The 16,970-nt window shown below is 45.0% G+C and overlaps 1 protein-coding gene across 2 annotated transcripts; it reads left to right on the top strand.

Annotated features, from left to right (window-relative positions):
- The first annotated feature begins 367 nt into the window (after positions 1 to 367).
- On the top strand, positions 368 to 16,818 carry LOC115136818 (RILP-like protein 1). 2 transcript variants are annotated; one of them, XM_029672636.2, is made up of 8 exons: positions 368 to 1,026; positions 2,241 to 2,364; positions 9,315 to 9,436; positions 12,370 to 12,558; positions 13,496 to 13,665; positions 13,798 to 13,920; positions 14,105 to 14,203; positions 16,421 to 16,818. In XM_029672636.2, exons 1-8 carry the CDS (start codon positions 676 to 678, stop codon positions 16,539 to 16,541), a joined length of 1,299 nt encoding a protein of 432 aa, XP_029528496.1. In that variant the 5' UTR covers positions 368 to 675; the 3' UTR covers positions 16,542 to 16,818. The 2 variants fall into 2 exon arrangements, with proteins under 2 accessions (XP_029528496.1, XP_029528495.1); XM_029672635.2 differs by having other exon boundaries at positions 2,238 to 2,364.
- Positions 16,819 to 16,970: the final 152 nt, after the last annotated feature.

Below are 16,970 nucleotides of genomic sequence, written 5' to 3'. Positions count from 1 at the left end.
AAATCCAATTTGTATGCTCAGACTGTCTGCATTATGGTCGACCTAGCGTAACATTACACTGTTATGTGGCTCTTGAAGAGGTGCTTCTTGGACTGCTGAGTGGTGCAGTGGTCTAAGGTACTGCATCTCAATGCAAGAGGTCACTACAGTCCCTGGTTCGAATCCAGGCTGTATCACATCTGGCCGTGATTGCCATATTGGCCCACATCCGGGATTGGCCAGGGTAGGCCACCATTGTAAATAAGAATTTGTTCATAACTGACTTGCCCAGTTAAATTAAGGTACAATAAATGACTCAGTCCTATTACAGGAAAGTAGGAGGGATGTTGAAACAAGCCGAGATTGGGCGGAAATATTGGCCTCCAATCGACAGTACACTCTTATTTGAATTGGGCCTCATATTAATGTTCTAGACTAGGGTTAGGTAAAATGTGTGACGTATACTCGAATGAGGTTCAAGTTTGAACGGGTTTGTTCTAGTCTCTGACCAAGCATGCAACTCAGAGTCAAGTTCGAGCATAGGGTGACGATTTTGACGAATGCATCGATTTGACTTTCGATTTAATTGTGTTTCTACTCTTTCACCGGGGAACTGTCATGTCACCGTGAGAACGACGTTCTTTTTATTTCTTGGTTTCGATAGTAACACTTGTGCACTTGCACAATTGTGCAATAATGGAGAAGGATTGCGGTAGAAACGATCAAAAGCAAGACGTCAAGAAGACAGAGGTGTGTTTTGAAAGGACATGTTCAGCACTAACTGTGGACGATGTATACGAAATAGCTAAATTGATTGGCTCGGAAGTGGAAACACTTATTGACGGCTACGGTAAAGAGAGCGCCACAGGACTGGTGCCTAAAATTGTCAAAGTTCTAGAACTTTTGGAGAGCTTCGCATCGCGGAACCATTCTCACAAGTCAAAAGAAGAAGAATTACTTAAAGCGTTCGAAACACTTAATGTACAGAAACAGAAGAAGACGAGAAATGTGAAAGAATGCGAAGAAAGCAAGAGCGAAATACAACGGGTGAGTCGGTGGTAATAATATGGTAGTAACATGGGAGATAATACCTCCAGTGACGTATCGTTTCAATTAGCGGACGATATGTGATTTGGAGTTGCTGCTACAATGTAGCAATTTAATTGTTTTGATGGCTAGGGTACAATTTAATAATTATACTACTTGCTGCACGTTAGTATGCCACGTTATTCATCATGCCCATTCAGTGGCAAGTGACAGCTCACAAAACATATTTGTTATCTGTGTGACACATTATGTGTAGAGTGTAGACCTACCACAGGCAACTATTCCCCCACACAGAGAAGGCTCCATTTTAGTTGTATTAGTAGCCTAAGCGAAATGTAGACTATATGTCGTTTTTGTTATGTAACATCACGGAATGGTGTGTTCGGAATGGACGCTCGTGCTATTGTCGTTATGATGTTACTCGTGTGTTTTTATTGACAGGTCGCTATTGCCACAGTATGTATCACGGATTTCGGGTTTGATAAAAATACACATTACATTAACTGCACTGTGCATTACGTGGGTCGAATGCTGTAACAACGCAGAATTAAACAATAAATGTCCCGTGCAATGGATTATGGTCAATGTAGTTAATTACCACATGTTCTGCAATGAGCTATGTAGAATATTGTCATGTTGGAAACTACAACTCCCTACTACATCGCACATTTCGGTCTTGATCAGATGTATCTCTGGAGAAACTGCATTGTGCAGTGTTTAATAAAAAAAATAACCCAGGCTATATCGCAGTATAATTAGGGAAGTCACTGTTATCTGGTCTGTGATGTCAACGATCATAGATTTGATATGATAGGAGGAAACATGTTGGTACTACAGTTTTCACTACACCACATGTCTATGCACCACACACCACACCATGGGCCCTGCTCATTACAACACGTTGTTTCTGTCTCACACCTGATTACACTGTCGGTTATTGGTCTTGTTGGCTTGTTTTTCTCTTTCACTTGGAACATTCTTCAGCTAGCACTCAGTAGCTATCAATATATTTGATTTAATTAGGAGCCTATTCTTCCTCACCACCAAGTACCTGTAGACTCCTCTGGTATTGGGCAATGAGTTCACTAGAAGTCAATGGTTATGGGTACCATAGAAATATAACAACTAGAATGTCATTCTATTTCTATGGTGGGTATGCTGTGTGTCTCCTCCTAACCCAGAGTCTGTAACAGCTCCTCCTTGTCCCCCAGCAGGAGGTGCAGGAGGAGGTGGAGAAGCAGAGGAGGAGGTGCGAGGAGCTGCAGGCCCAGGTATTGCATCTACAGATGGAGAATCAGGAGTTACAGAGCTGCTTGAGGGGCAACCATGTCCAGGAAGGTTGGTTTAAAACACATAAACACACATACACACACTGTAACGGTTTTGACTTGAGGTTATTATTTATAGAGGTGCCAGGTAGGTTGTGCCTACCAGAGAAAACATTGGTTTCTCCTTTTGGTTTGGGAGGGAATGAGTCCCATCTGGTCCGTCAAGTCTACACCAATACAAAGGACTTATGTAAAAGTCAGGATGGAAATAAACTTTTCATAAACCCTTAAAACATTGAAAAGAACTTCAAAAACAACTATATTATTTTGCGTGGGTTGTATTAGCAACATCAATGATTATACACACATATAATAATATAACACAAGGAGTTCTGGTTCCTCCAGAAATGTCCTGTACCTCGGGCCTAAATAGAGTCCAGCCCGGTAAAGGAGTTCAGGGAACTCAAGTGACTTTTGTCACGCAATGTTTGTCCGTTCATTCAGTGTAGCGTAAACCCAGTATTAATCATACAATCAATATAACAATTATTTTACCACAGAACTTTAAAGCGTATCAACTCTTACTAAGTCCTCAACTACAACTAACTACATAAATCATCACAGTATACATCACATCAAAAGAAATGAAATACCGTATACAAAAAGGTTGTAGTCAGTCGGTCAGTCAGACAATCCAATCCACCAACAGATCTCCAGCTGAGAAAGGCCATGAAGAACGGAGAGGTGTAGTCCACGGACGCAAAGAGTGGCTCCGATCCTGGGTAAACTCTATTAGGCTACAAAACACACGTTTAACAGCAACAAAACAAACGGAATAGAGAAGCTTCGGAACTGAGGGTTATTGGTCTTAACCAATAATCATTCACTGCTCCATCACAACCCCACTTTTGCGCAGCTGATGCTGGCTATTTAATTGGGAATTAAAGGGAAAGCGCCCTATTGGAAGGAAATGCACTATTTAATTGGGAATTGAAGGGGAAGCGCCCTATTGGAAGGAGAAGCACTGAGACGGTTCAGAAAAATTCAGGGCCGTCACAACATGCGATTGGCTTAAACAGCGGCCTTAAGGGCAACGATATATAGGGAGGTTGGTTGATATAGAACAGCCTTAAACATCTGCCTTTGTGGCAACCATGCTCAGGAAGGTTAGTTTAAACATCTGCCTTAGGGTCAACCATGCTCAGGAAGGTTAGTTTAAACATCTGCCTTAGGGTCAACCATGCTCAGGAAAGTTAGTTTAAACATCTGCCTTAGGATCAACCATGCTCAGGAAAGTTAGTTTAAACATCTGCCTTATGGTCAACCATGCTCAGGAAGGTTAGTTTAAACATCTGCCTTAGGGTCAACCATGCTCAGGAAGGTTAGTTTAAACATCTGCCTTAGGGTCAACCATGCTCAGGAAGTCTAGTTTAAACATCTGCCTTAGGGGAAACCATGTCCAGGAAAGTTACTTTAAACATCTGCCTTAGGGGCAACCATGTCCACGAAGGATTAGTATAAACGTCTGCCTTAGGGGCATGGTACTTACCCTTTCTGTCATACATAATATATCACACACCTCTTAAAAACAATCCCCTTCTCACATGCGTGTATGCAAACATACTACCCACCACAACAGGTAAAGTACCCCAAAGTAATGCGTGTCACGGGAATGGAGTTACTGCTAAACTGGCTCAGAGTATTTACTTCTGGTGGTAATCACACGGAAACACATTGCTGACTGAGAAATTCTGGTGTTTGTTTATTTTGGAAGTGAATGTGTGATCGTAAATGTGACATTTGTTATGTAAATACTGAAAGACGAACAAAGCAGAAAAGATACATATAAACTAATAGACTATAATAGACACGTATATTTGTATTATTACAATAACTTATTAAGTATTAGTAAGATATTCATTATTGATCGCGTCCCTGCTTAGTCGTCTATACTCTCGCTATAGAAGCTGCTAAGAGCACCAACCCTAGTATCATTCAACAAGATAGTATCACGACTCAGGATATGAACCAGATGCAGACACAGGAGGCGGATGGTTCAGTTCTCAGAATATTTATTACAATAAAGGGGCAGGCAGAGGTTCGTAGTCCAAGGCACAGTAAAAAAAGGGACAGAACAGCAGGCTCAGGATCAGGGCAGGCAGGAGCAACAAAAGACAAACAGCAGAGGGGCTAAGGACATTAGGGATGGGGAATGGACAAATAAAACGGGGGGAAAGTTTTTGAGACTCCACCCGGAGGGGCAGATCATGAGTGGACAGCAATACCCATTGCCCTGGCCGATAGCGGGGAGCCGGAGGCCGGTGATGCCTGGAGGTGGTCGTAAGAAGAGCGGACCGGCCTCTCTTCCAGGTACGCCGACAGCCAGACGAACATCTGGGCCGAGGCTATACTGACCTCTTCCTCTTGCACAGGGAAGAGCGGGGGCTGGTAACCCAAGGAACACTCGAAGGGTGAGAGTCCAGTGGCCGAGCAGGGAAGGAGTACTCTACCCACACAAGTTACTGGCTCCAGGTGGTGGTTTTGGCAGAGACGAGGCAGCGAAGAGTAGTCTGATTAGCTCACTCTGATTAGCCATTAGACTGGGGATGAAACCCGGAGGACAGGCTGGCCGATGATGCAATGAGGGTACAGAATGCCTTCCAGAACCTGGACGAGAACAGGGGACCCCAATCGGAGACCATGTCGACCGGAAGTCCATAAATCCAGAAGATGTGCTGCACCATAAGCTAGGCTGTCTCCTTGGCTGAGCGTAACTTTGGAAGGGGAATGAAATGTGCAGCTTTGGAAAACCTATCCACCACAGTAAGGATGGTGGTGTTGCCATCAGACAGAGGGAGACCAGTGACAAGGTCCAGGGATATATGGGACCGGTGGCAATGAGGAACAGGGAGTGGTTGAAGGAGGCCAGCCGGAGCTTGCCGCAAAGTCATATTCTGTGTGCACACAGTGCAGGGACCATGGTGGGCCACCAAAAACGTTGGTGTAAGAAAGCCAGGGTCCGGCGGAAGCCGGGATGACAGGTGAGTTCAGGGGAATGGCTCCATTCCAGGACCGGAAAAATCTGGGATGAACATCTGGTTAGCCGCCCCCTCCCCGGGGTCTGGCTGGGAAGGTGGCCCCTTGCGGACCCGGTTCTCAATACCCCAGACTAGTGTAGCTGCTAGACAGGAGGTAGGGAGGATGGCCTCAGTGTCAGATGGTGTAGCAGCAGAACTATACAGGCGGAAGAGGGCGTCAGGCTTCACATTCTTGAACCCAGGGCAGTAGGCGATGGTAAAATTGAATCGCGTGAATAACAGAGCCCAACGAGCCTGCCTTGAGTTGAGCACTTGGCGGTGCGAAGATATTCCAAATTCTTACAATCGGTCCACACTAAGAATGGATGTTCCTTCCCTTTGAGCCAGTGCCTTCACTCCTCCAGTGCCATCTTGACTGCAATAAGTTCCCGATTTCCCACATCATAGTTCCTCTCAGCGAAATTGAGACGATGGGAGAGGAAAGCGCATGGATGCAGCTTTTGGTCCTGGACAGAACGCTGGGACAGGACGAACCCCACTCCTATGTCAGACGGGGTCAACCTCCACCACGAACTGACGGGATGTGTCCGGATGGATTAGGATGAGGGCTGTGGTGAAACGGTGCTTCAGATCCAATAATGCCCGGTCAGCAGCTGGGGATCACATGAACGGAACCTTGGGAGAGGGGGGTGCAGAGAGGGGGGTGGCCAGGGTGCTGTAGCCCTGAATAAAGCAGCGGTAGAAATGAGCAAATCCCAGGAAACATTGCAGCTGGACTCTGGATGTGGGTTGGGGCCAATCCACCACGGCTTTCACCTTGTCAGGATCCATCTGGTTCTCCAGGAGGCACTGGAGGACTTGTCGGACATTGCGAACATGCTCTTGAGCTGCCAGGGAAAAGACAAAAATGTTGTTGATATAGACAAACACAAACCGGTTCAACATGTCACAGAGCACATAGTTGACCAGGGCCTGGAACACTGCGGGAGCGTTGGCCAGACCAAACGACATAACCAGGTACACATTGTGTCCGCTAGCCGTGTTGAATGCTGTCTTCCACTCGTCTCATTCCCGTATCCGAACCAGGTGGTAGGGGTTCCAAAGGTCCAACTTTGAAAAGATGGTTGCCCCCTGGAGAAGCTCGAAAGCCGAGGAGTGGTAGTGGGTAACAATTCTTTACAGTTGATGTCATTGAGGCCTCAGTAGTCAATACACGGGTGCAGGGTTTTGTCCTTCTTTTCCACATAGAAAAACCCTGCACCGGCAGGAGAGGCAGGAGGAGGCATGATCCCGGCAGCTAAAGAGTCCTCAATGTATACCTCCATGGTCTTGGTCTCCGGGGCAGACAGGGAATAAAGCCGACCCGAGGTGGCGTGGTGCCCGGGAGGAGGTCAATAGCGCAATCATAGTGTCGATGCAGAGGAAGGGATGTGGCACGAGCCTTGCTGAAAACCTCCCGGAGGTCCTGGTACTCCGCGGGAGATCCGAGGCTTTTCCCAAGCCCGCAGGAGGATGTCCAAGGGCAGGCTGCGCCGCCTTAAGGCAATGTGCATGGCAGAATGGACTCCAACCCAGGATAGAACTAGTAGCCCAGTCGATCAGGGGGTTGTGCCTCTGGAGCCATGAAAATCCCAAAACCACAAGTGTATGAGGAGATGCAATTAGTAGAAACTGTAGGGACTCACTGTGATTACCCGACACTTGCAGGTTAATGGGAACCGTACTGTGAGTAACCCTGCCAATGGAGAGTCCGTCAAAGCTCTGGCGTCCATGGGAATGGAGTTGAGTAGAGATTCCCAGCTCAGATACCAGGGTAGCGTCCATGTAGCTCTCATCAGCCCCAGAGTCAATGAGCATCCGAAGACATTTTGACCGACCACCCCACAGCAGCAGTGGAACAGCATGGAGAGGAGTACAAGTAATGGGAGTTTGAAGACTCCCTGTATGGCCCACCAGCGTACCCGTACCTACTGATGAGCCTGTTATTTTACTGGACAGGTGGCTATGTAATGTCCTGTAGTACAACAATACAGGCAACTGTTGAAGCTCAGCCTGCGTAAACGTTCGCAAGGAGACAATCTAGCCCTGCCCAATTGCATGGGTTCAGGAGGAGACTAGTCGCTGAGGGGGCTCGGGTGATTTCGGATTCTCTCGGGAATGCAGGCGTCGGGGACTTCCGGGGTTCTTCGGAGGTGAGGGAGAAAACGTGGACAAGCGAGTGTGGCTGAACACAGAACTCCTCTCTCCTGCGTTCCCGTAGGCGCCCATCGATCCTTATATTCAAGGCTATGAGGGAGTCGAGGTCCCTGGGTAACTCCCGGACAGTGAGTTTGTCTTTGATTTCCTCCGATAATCCATGAAGGAAGGTGTCGAACAGGTACTCCGGATTCCAGGCCCTCTCGGGGGACAGCGTCCAAAAGTGAACCACGTAGTCTGCCACACTGCGGGAGTCTTGACTCAGAAGAGGTAGCTTCCAAGCCGTCTCTCTCCCGGACACTGGGGAATCAAACACCTTCCTTACCTCCGCCACAAAATCCTCCAGACTAAGGCAAAAGGCAGATGGTTGATCCCACACTGCCGTAGCCCAGGCGAGCGCCCTTACAGACATCAGCGTTATAGGATACGCTGTTTTCGATTGATCTGAATTTAACAAAGAGGGCTGTACCTCAAAGATGAGAGAGCACTGGGAGAGAAACGCCCAGCAGGTTCCAGGATCTCCAGCATAGCGCTCCGGAAGAGGTAAGCGGGGTTCTCGGGAAGCCGGGGTAGGCTGGGAGAAGCGCCACTGGTAGCGGGGTTACTGAGAGTCTGGGGTGTTACTGCAGTGGCTTGTTGCTCAGTTGATAATCCTTGGAATTGCTCCAGCAATGTAGTGAAAGTGTGGCAATGGCATTCCACCAAGGTCTGGAATCTTTCCATAAGGTTTTGAAGTACCTCTTCGTGTCTTCTAATGGTGGCTCCTTGGAAGGAGACAGCATTGCGGAGCTGGTCCGATTCTACTGGGTCAGTCAGGGCCAGTTCGTACTATCACGACTCAGGATATGACCCAGATGCAAACACAAGAGGTGGATGCTTCGGTTCTTAGAATATTTATTATAACAAGGGGCAGGCGAAGGGCAGGTCGTGGGTAGGCAGAGGTTCGTAGTCCAAGGCAGAGTCAAAAAGGGACAGAGCGGCAGGCAGGCTCTCATTTTGTTTTATTTATAAAAAATAGAAAATTGTGGACCACCTGCAGTACCTCTACGGGCCCAGGCCATACTACACGTTGAAACCAGTTTTCCCACCAAGAGGTCCATGTTAGCTGCTTGTTGTTAAGTTTGATTGTTTTATTGCAGTTTGGCCAAGGAACATTAGTGTCACCAATGTCCATCCAAATCAAAACGCCATAGCTCCTGTGATCCTGAGTGGCGCAGCGGTCTAAGGCACTGCAGACCTGGGTTAGATCCCGTATCACTACTGGCCGTGATCGGGAGTCCCATAGGGCGACGCACAATTGGCCCAGCGTCGTCCGGGTTAGGGGAGGGTTTGGCCAGGGTAGGCTGTCATTGTAAATAATAATTTTTCTTATCTGACTTTCCTAGTTAAATAAATGTTAAATAAAATAATCTCCACCATAGGTTATGTATCAGTCATTACATGTCCAGAGTAGTGTGTCTGAATCAACAGGTATAAACCAGACCGCTTAAAGATGACCATGTGCTGAAGGATAATCCTTAAGTGTCTTTACTGTTTAACCACAGACCTTAAGATACACTCCACTGAGCAGCTTTGGCTGGGGACTTAGTCTTGACCGACTGTTGATGGTTGATGAACTACTGGGTCATGTTCATTAGGGACTTCCTGGACATTCATTTCCGTTTTGCGTTGAGCTTTTATTTCTTTACTTTTATTTTTTATGCCCTACTGTGTTGTCTCTGTGCCGTCTGTTGACCATTGAAAACCCACAGTGATGATATTGTATTGTTGTGGTCCTGTGTTTCAGACCGTGTCCAACGGCAAGAGCGGGAGGTGATGCTGAAACTGAAGGAGGTGGTTGACAAGCAGAGAGATGAGTTGAGGGCCAAAGTACAGCAGATAGGAAGCGTGTCTAAGGAGGTGGAGGCGGTAAGGACAAGAAGACTACATGTACAGTCTATCTGAATACACACACACACACACACACTGAGTGTACAAAACATTAGGAACACCATAATACAGAACGCAACCGCGTCACAACACAAAATGCCCAAAGAACAAGATGAGGCAGAAAAAAAGTACCGGCTGCCACAAAGCACGGGTAATAAAACAAAACTCGGCACAAACCAGCAGGAAGCGTGCCAACCTTGACAATAAACAATACCCCACACAGACATGGATGGAACAGAGGGTTAAATACACATGTAATTAGTAGGAGATGTAAACCAGGTGTGTTAAGACAAAACAAATGGAAAATGAAAGGTGGATCGGCGATGGCTAGAAGACCGGCGACGACAACCGCCGAACGCGACCGGAACAAGGAGAGGAACCGACTTCGGCGGAAGTCGTGACACTCGCCCCTACCTGGGCTCGAACCAGGAACACATCGATAACAGCCACCCTCGAAACATCGTTACCCATCGCTCCACAAAAGACCCGCGCGGCCTTTGCAGAGCAAGGGGAACAACTACTTCAAGGTCTCAGAGCAAGTGACGTCACAGATTGAAATGCTAGTTAGCGTGCACACCGCTAACTAGCTAGCCATTTCACATCGGTTACACCAGCCTAATCTCGAGTTGATAGGCTTGAAGCACAGCGAAGAGCTGCTGGCAAACGCACGAAAGTGCTGTTTGAATGAATGCTTACGAGCCTGCTGCTGCCTACCACCGCTCAGTCAGACTGCTCTATCAAATATCAAATCATAGACTTAATTATAACATAATAACACACAGAAATACGAGCCTTAGGTCATTAATATGGTAAAATCCAGAAACTATCATTTCGTAAACAAAACGTTTATTCTTTCAGTGAAATACAGTACAGTCCCGTATTTTATCTAACAGGTGGCATCCCTAAGTCTAAATATTCCTGTTACATTGCACGACCTTCAATGTTATGTCATAATTACGTAAAATTCTGGCAAATTAGTTCGCAACTTGTGAATTGATTTTAAGAAAGATTTGATGTTTATGGTTAGGTACACATTGGTGCAACAACAGGGCTTTTTTCGCAAATGCGCTTGTTAAATCTCTTGTTTGGCAATGTAGGCTATGATTCAATGATAAATTAACAGGCACCACATTGATTATATGCAACGCAGGACAAGCTAGATAAACTAGTAATATCATCAACCATGTGGAGTTAACTATAGTGATTATGTTAAGATTGATTGTTTTTCATAAGATAAGTTGAATGCTAGCTAGCACCTTACCTTGGCTCCTTGCTGCAATTGCATAACAGGTAGTCAGCCTGCTACGCAGTCTCCTCGTGGAGTGTAATGTAATTGGCCATGATCGGTGTCCAAAAATGCAGATTACCGATTGTTATGAAAACTTGAAATCGGCCCTAATTAATTGGCCATTCCGTTTAATCGGTCGACCTCTACTCAGAACATCCTCAATCCGTCGCGGCATGGACTCTACAGGGTATCGAAAGCGTTCCACAGGGATCCTGGCCTATGTTGACTCTAATGCTTCCCACAGTTGTGTCAAGTTTGCTGGATGTCCTTTGAGTGGTGGACCATTCTTGAAACACACAGGAAACTGTTAAGCATGAAATACCCAGCAGCGTTGCAGTTATTGACACACTGAAATCGGTGCACCTGGCACCCACTACCATACCCCGTTCAAATGCACTTAAATATTTTGTCCTGCCCATTCACCCTCTGAATGGCACACATACAACATCCATGTCTCAATTGTCTCAAGGCTTAAAAATAATTATTTAACATATCTCTTCCCCTCCATCTACACTGATTGAAGTGGATTTAACGTGGATTTGAAGTGACATCAATAAGGGATCATAGCTTTCCCCTGGATTCACCTGGTTTGTCTATGTCATGGAAGGATCATGTTTTGTACACACAGTGCACATTCATGCTACACACACATCACAACTGCTACTACGAGATTCTTGTTATGATTGCTTAATAGTGCTCAATTCAAAGACTTGCCCCTCAATCCAACCCTTCCTCTAAACACATGTAAATATTGGACTATAAATTGTGTATTATACTTATACTAAAATCTTTATTCTATTCTACTGAGCCATTTTACTTTACGTTCGTATTCTTATCTTTTATTATTTATTGTTGTTGCATTGTCAAAAGGAACCTGCGAGTAAGCATTTCATTGGACGGTGTATACCACGTGTACATACGACTAATAAAACATGATACTGAAACAGTACTGGTATAGTTGTTATGGTTATGGGTTGTGCAGATGTAACAGTATAACTTTAGACCGTCCCCTCGCCCATACCCGGGCGCGAACCAGGGACCCTCTGCACACATCAACAACTGACACCCACGAAGCATCGTTACCCATCGCTCCACAAAAGCCGCGGCCCTTGCAGAGCAAGGGGAACTACTACTTCAAGGTCTCAGAGCAAGTGACGTCACCGATTGAAACGCTATTTAGCGCGCACCGCTAACTGAGCTAGCCGTTTCACATTCGTTACACAGAGCATCACCCACACCTTGGAGACAAGTCTGGGCCATGACTCCACTCCCTTATTCACAGCAGCGCTCTGTCACACAGTAATGGTTTTAAACTCCAGCTCGAGCTGGGTCTGTATGTTGATGTTTCTAGGCTTTTCACCTTACTTAGAACCCAGAGCATCCTAAATTAAGTTAGCTCAAAATTATGCTTGAACATGCTTTTCTGTTCATGGGAGTAACCCCCTTTGTTTGTCTAATATGGTCCTTTCCTCTTGCTCCCAATGAGTCCCTGCACCCCCACAAAGGCCTGCTATGATATCTATCTTATCATATCATCGGCCTGGATGTGAATGAGTGTATATGTAATATGAGTGTTATGTTAATGTGTTGTTACATACCTGTGTGTGTGTGTGTGTGTGTACAGCTGCAGGAGCAGTTGGAGCGCTTCATGAAGATGAATGGGGAGCTGAGACACAAGCAGAGCATCGTCACGGCCCAGGTGAAGAATGCTGTGGAGAGGAAGGCTGACATGGAGGCAGACCTCCGAGAGAAACAGAAAGAGATAGAACGCCTCACCACCCAGCTGGAAAAAGCCAACACTGCTGCTGGCACGGTAAGAAGTGTGTGTGTGCATGCATGGTGTGGGGGGTTGTATGTGTGTGGATGGGTGGCTCTGTGTGTGTAGAGGTGTGTTTGTCCCTTGTTGAAAGGATAAGATTAATTTCCATTTTTGAATTGGCCTTGGACCTTCATATTATATTTAAGCAAAAAGTCCCCCAAATCCCTAAGGTGCATTATTGCTATTATAAACTGGTTACCAACCTGAATAGAACAGTAAACAAGTACTTTTAAGTAATACTTGTGAAATGCTGTTTTAGCCAATCAGTATCCAGGACCCAAAGTACCAAGTTTATAATACTACATAACATTAGTCATCCAGTGTATTCTGACTCCCTTTACTGACTTGTTTGTTACACCTTGTTGTCATTTCTCTAGAGAACTTTTAGTGTCCTGCCCTCTCCCTCAGTTTATTTTGGAGCTGAACTTTAATCTTTGAACATTTGTCACTGTCCTCTCTCTGCCAAGTCTTACACTTGGCCTTTGTTTCTTTAAACTCTTCTCCCTGTAAAAGAAACTGTAGCCATTTTGAAATATTTGTTATGACTAAAGATAAGAGAAATTAAGGTAATATCTGTGACTTTTCTCTCTGACAAAGGAGTTAACTTATATTTCTGAGAGTAAACACCGTTGGCACAAGATGTACATGTATGTATTGTCCACCTACAGTATAGTGTGACTAAGACATCTCACTACAAGAAAAATGTTGTCTTGTTACTTTGTAATAGTCACACATTTTGCCAAATCTCATCATTTTGATGGGTATTATGCTTTTCTTATTGCTTTTAGACAATTTCATTCACTGTGAAGTTCACTAAATGTGTTATACCAGGTGAACAACAACATTTAGTTTCCCTTAGCCATAAAACACATGACTGTTGTTACATGAACTAAATTGTGATAGTGTACCTGTGTTTTCTCCACCCCAACAGGCCAATCCGTGTAAGACCGAAGTGGACCTGACTGACAAGCTGGTGATAGACCTGAAGGATCCCAACAGACCCTGTTTCACCAAGCAGGAGGTCAGAGAGATGCTGACAGAGAGGAACGAGCTCAAAGCCAACCTGTTCCTGGTGCAGGAGGAACTCTCCTACTACCAGAGGTAGGTACTATGGGGGATGTTTCATACCTTTTATGAGTGGGTGTGTATGTGTTTACATGTTTGTGTTTGTCTAGTTTCATATACCTGTGTGTGTATGTACTGATGTGTGTGTCATTTGTGTCATCCTCACAGGGAGATCCTGAATGATGAGCGGTGTCCAGGCTTCTTGCTGGATGCTGTACGTTCTGCCATAAAGAAACAGAAAACTGTCATCAAGGCCAAGATGTTGGGCATGCCAGAGGACGAATGCAGCAGGTGACACTGACACACACACAAACACGGGTACACACACACAGTTACACACACACGGGTACACACACACAGTTACATACGCATACACACGCACGCACGCACGCACGCACACACACACACACACACACACATGTACACACACACAAAGACGCAGTGCTGACTTTGTGGATGTGCTTTCCTTAAACAGTGATGAGGAGAAAGGACCCCTGTTTGAGAGGAGAGCAGAGACAGAAACCGGGACAGACAGCACTGACAGCAAACCACAAGAGTCTCGCATCAGGAACCTGTAAGTACTACTGGCCTGTTTTTGCTAATGTAAACAACACATGTATTAACATAGCTATTTACGGTACATACAGAAATGTAAACATGTTTAAAGCACATTTACAACATTCAAAGAAACCCAGTCAGAAGATAGTTCTATAAATTTGGTATGAATAGTTGCCTGTTACAATGTTGTTACGCTGCTAAACTGATGCAGGACCTTGATCTGTTGGAGAATTCCTGCAAAAGCCTGATTTGAAATGACAATGAGCCTCAGTTAACTATGCAGTTCCCTACCATAACCCTTACTGCGAGGCCACTGATTGGGTATGCAAAGTTGAGGCAGGTCTGTGGTTGGTTAGATAATCGTTCCATCAACTTGTTGCTAAGTCCTGAATCCTGATTATATTGTCTGTCTATGTTAAACTACCCCTGGTCTCCTGATAATACTGTTGTGTGTCTATGTTTACCTCTAGGCAGACATTCAAACACATGCTGCCGCTCTGTTCACTGCTTTTACTTTCAATGTATACATTTCACAGCACCTGCTGATGCCTCTGACTAAGCCTATAAATATAAACATAGACTACTCCCCCTTGTGGTGTAACCAGGGACTACCTCATATCTACAGAATGTAGTACTTACTACAGGTTTTTATTTATTTTTTATTTCACCTTTATTTAACCAGGTAGGCCAGTTGAGAACAAGTTCTCATTTACAACTGTGACCTGGCCAAGATAAAGCAAAGCAGTGCTAGAAGAAAAATAAGCGCACACCTATTAGGCGAGGTGCTGGCTAGCGGAGTGGAAAACTAGAAAATAAAGGAGAGCCGCACACTCTAGGAGCTCAGATGCAAAAATGTATAATGTCCAACGTTTCGACAGCCAAGCTGTCTTCATCAGGGTATAATCACAAACACTGCGGGATGACTCGTTTATGTAGTGTCAAAAGACACAGGTGTCTGTAATCATGGCCAAGTGTGGCCTAATATCATTAGGAGCACGTAATAACACCTTTGATTGGGATCGATTTCCCTGTTTGTGGGTGTTTGAAGGATCTACATTTATAAGTGCCATTGCATTGAGCACAGCCATTACACTTGATTTACCACCCCAAGATATTCCTGAACAACGTCTATTTGCGCCCCTACTGGATGGAAATTACAAGTGTAGTGGCTGTGCTCAATACAATGGCACTTATAAATGTAGATCCTTCAAACACCCACAAACAGGGAAACAGATCCCAATAAAAGGTGTTATTACGTGCTCCACTAAGGCAGTTATTTATCTTATAACTTGTCCTTGTGGTAAAAATGATGTGGGTTAACAAAGAGTGAATTAAAAGTACGTATCTCAGAGCATCGTAGCCCCATTAGGTGCAAAAACTCGACTTAGCCAGTTGCGGCCCACTTTTTGGAAGCAAACCACTCGATTTCGTCCCTACGTTATATTGGCATCGAACATGTCACCCTCCCTAGGAGAGGGGGTGACCTCGACAATTTATTGTTAAAATGAGAGGCTGCCTGGATCTTTAATTTAAAGACCCTTGCTCCCTTCGGTCTCAACGTAGATTTTGATCTGAAGCCATTCTTGTGATTATTGTGACTGCCATTGTAATTGTTTGTAGGCTTGTGTAGTCAAAAATGAATCTATGATCATATGCTATCCATTTGTTTTTTTGTATGCCATTTTAATATTTGATAATAATCCAATGAAATTAGGCCACACTTGGCCATGATTACAGACACCTGTGTCCTTTGACACTATATAAACGAGTCATCCCGCAGTGTGATTATACCCTGATGAAGACAGCTTGGCTGTCGAAACATATTACATTTTTGCATCTGAGCTCCTAGAGTGTGCGCCCTCCTTTATTTTCAAAGCAAAGCAGTGCGACACAAACAACAACACAGAGTTACACATGGAATAAAAAAAACATAATAAATTGAAATATATACAAAAAAAGACGAAAAATATAACATTTACACGGGAGAATGACAAACAACGTTTGCACTGCTACGCCATCTTGGATGCGATCTCAGAAACACAGAACCAAATCTCACATGCACGCTTACTGTTTAATGATCACAGTCGGTCACAAGAGGCTATGTAGCATATAACCTTTCAGACAATATCTCTGACCTGTGAACTGTGTTGTTTTCTCTCCTCCTGTGTGTACCTTTTAGTTTCTTCTGGTTGTGAGTTAGTATAGCTGATCCTAGACCTGTGTTGTCTCCTAGCTTTGGCTTCCTGACCCGCTCCGGCAGCAACCTCAGCAGCCGTAGTCCCAGTGAAAACAATGCTGCTTCTTCCTGGGAAATCATCGACGACACTGACAACACTGCAGAGACAGAACCCTGACAATCACCATGAACACTCAACACCAGTCCAACTACACTTGTCCTCCATTCTGTTCAGTTTTCACAGGATGTTTCATACTGGTTAGGTCTCCACAGCAGCCCTAAGAGAGGAAGAGCATTCTCTCATGCCTTCCTTCTTTATTTGTTATTACCCCCTTGTCCTTGCTCTGTATACCTTTCTCTTCCTCTTTCTCTTTCTCTTCCTCTTTCTCTTCCTCTCTCTTTCTCTTCCTCTCTCTCTTTCTCTTCCTCTCTCTCTTTCTCTTCTCTCTCTCTTTCTCTTCTCTCTTTCTCTTTCTCTCTCTTTCTCTTCCTCTCTCTCTTCCTCTTTCTCTTCCTCTCTCTCTTTCTCTTCCTCTTTCTCTTCCTCTCTCTTTCTGTCTCTTCCTCTCTCTTTCTCTCTCTTCCTCTTTCTCTCTTTCTTTCTTCT

This window comes from Oncorhynchus nerka, linkage group LG11 (genome assembly GCF_034236695.1).
Source record: "Oncorhynchus nerka isolate Pitt River linkage group LG11, Oner_Uvic_2.0, whole genome shotgun sequence".
NCBI lineage: Eukaryota > Metazoa > Chordata > Actinopteri > Salmoniformes > Salmonidae > Oncorhynchus > Oncorhynchus nerka.
This window is presented reverse-complemented; position numbering and strand designations above follow the sequence as displayed.

What these genes read in the sequence shown, in the direction of transcription:
- LOC115136818 (XM_029672635.2), top strand. Translation starts at nt 676, where the DNA reads ATGGAGAAGGATTGCGGTAGAAACGATCAAAAGCAAGACGTCAAGAAG. An exon ending in CCAGAGGACGAATGCAGCAG is followed by an intron (nt 13,921 to 14,104) that starts GTGACACTGACA and finishes TTCCTTAAACAG; the next exon opens with TGATGAGGAGAAAGGACCCC. An exon ending in GAGTCTCGCATCAGGAACCT is followed by an intron (nt 14,204 to 16,420) that starts GTAAGTACTACT and finishes GTTGTCTCCTAG; the next exon opens with CTTTGGCTTCCTGACCCGCT.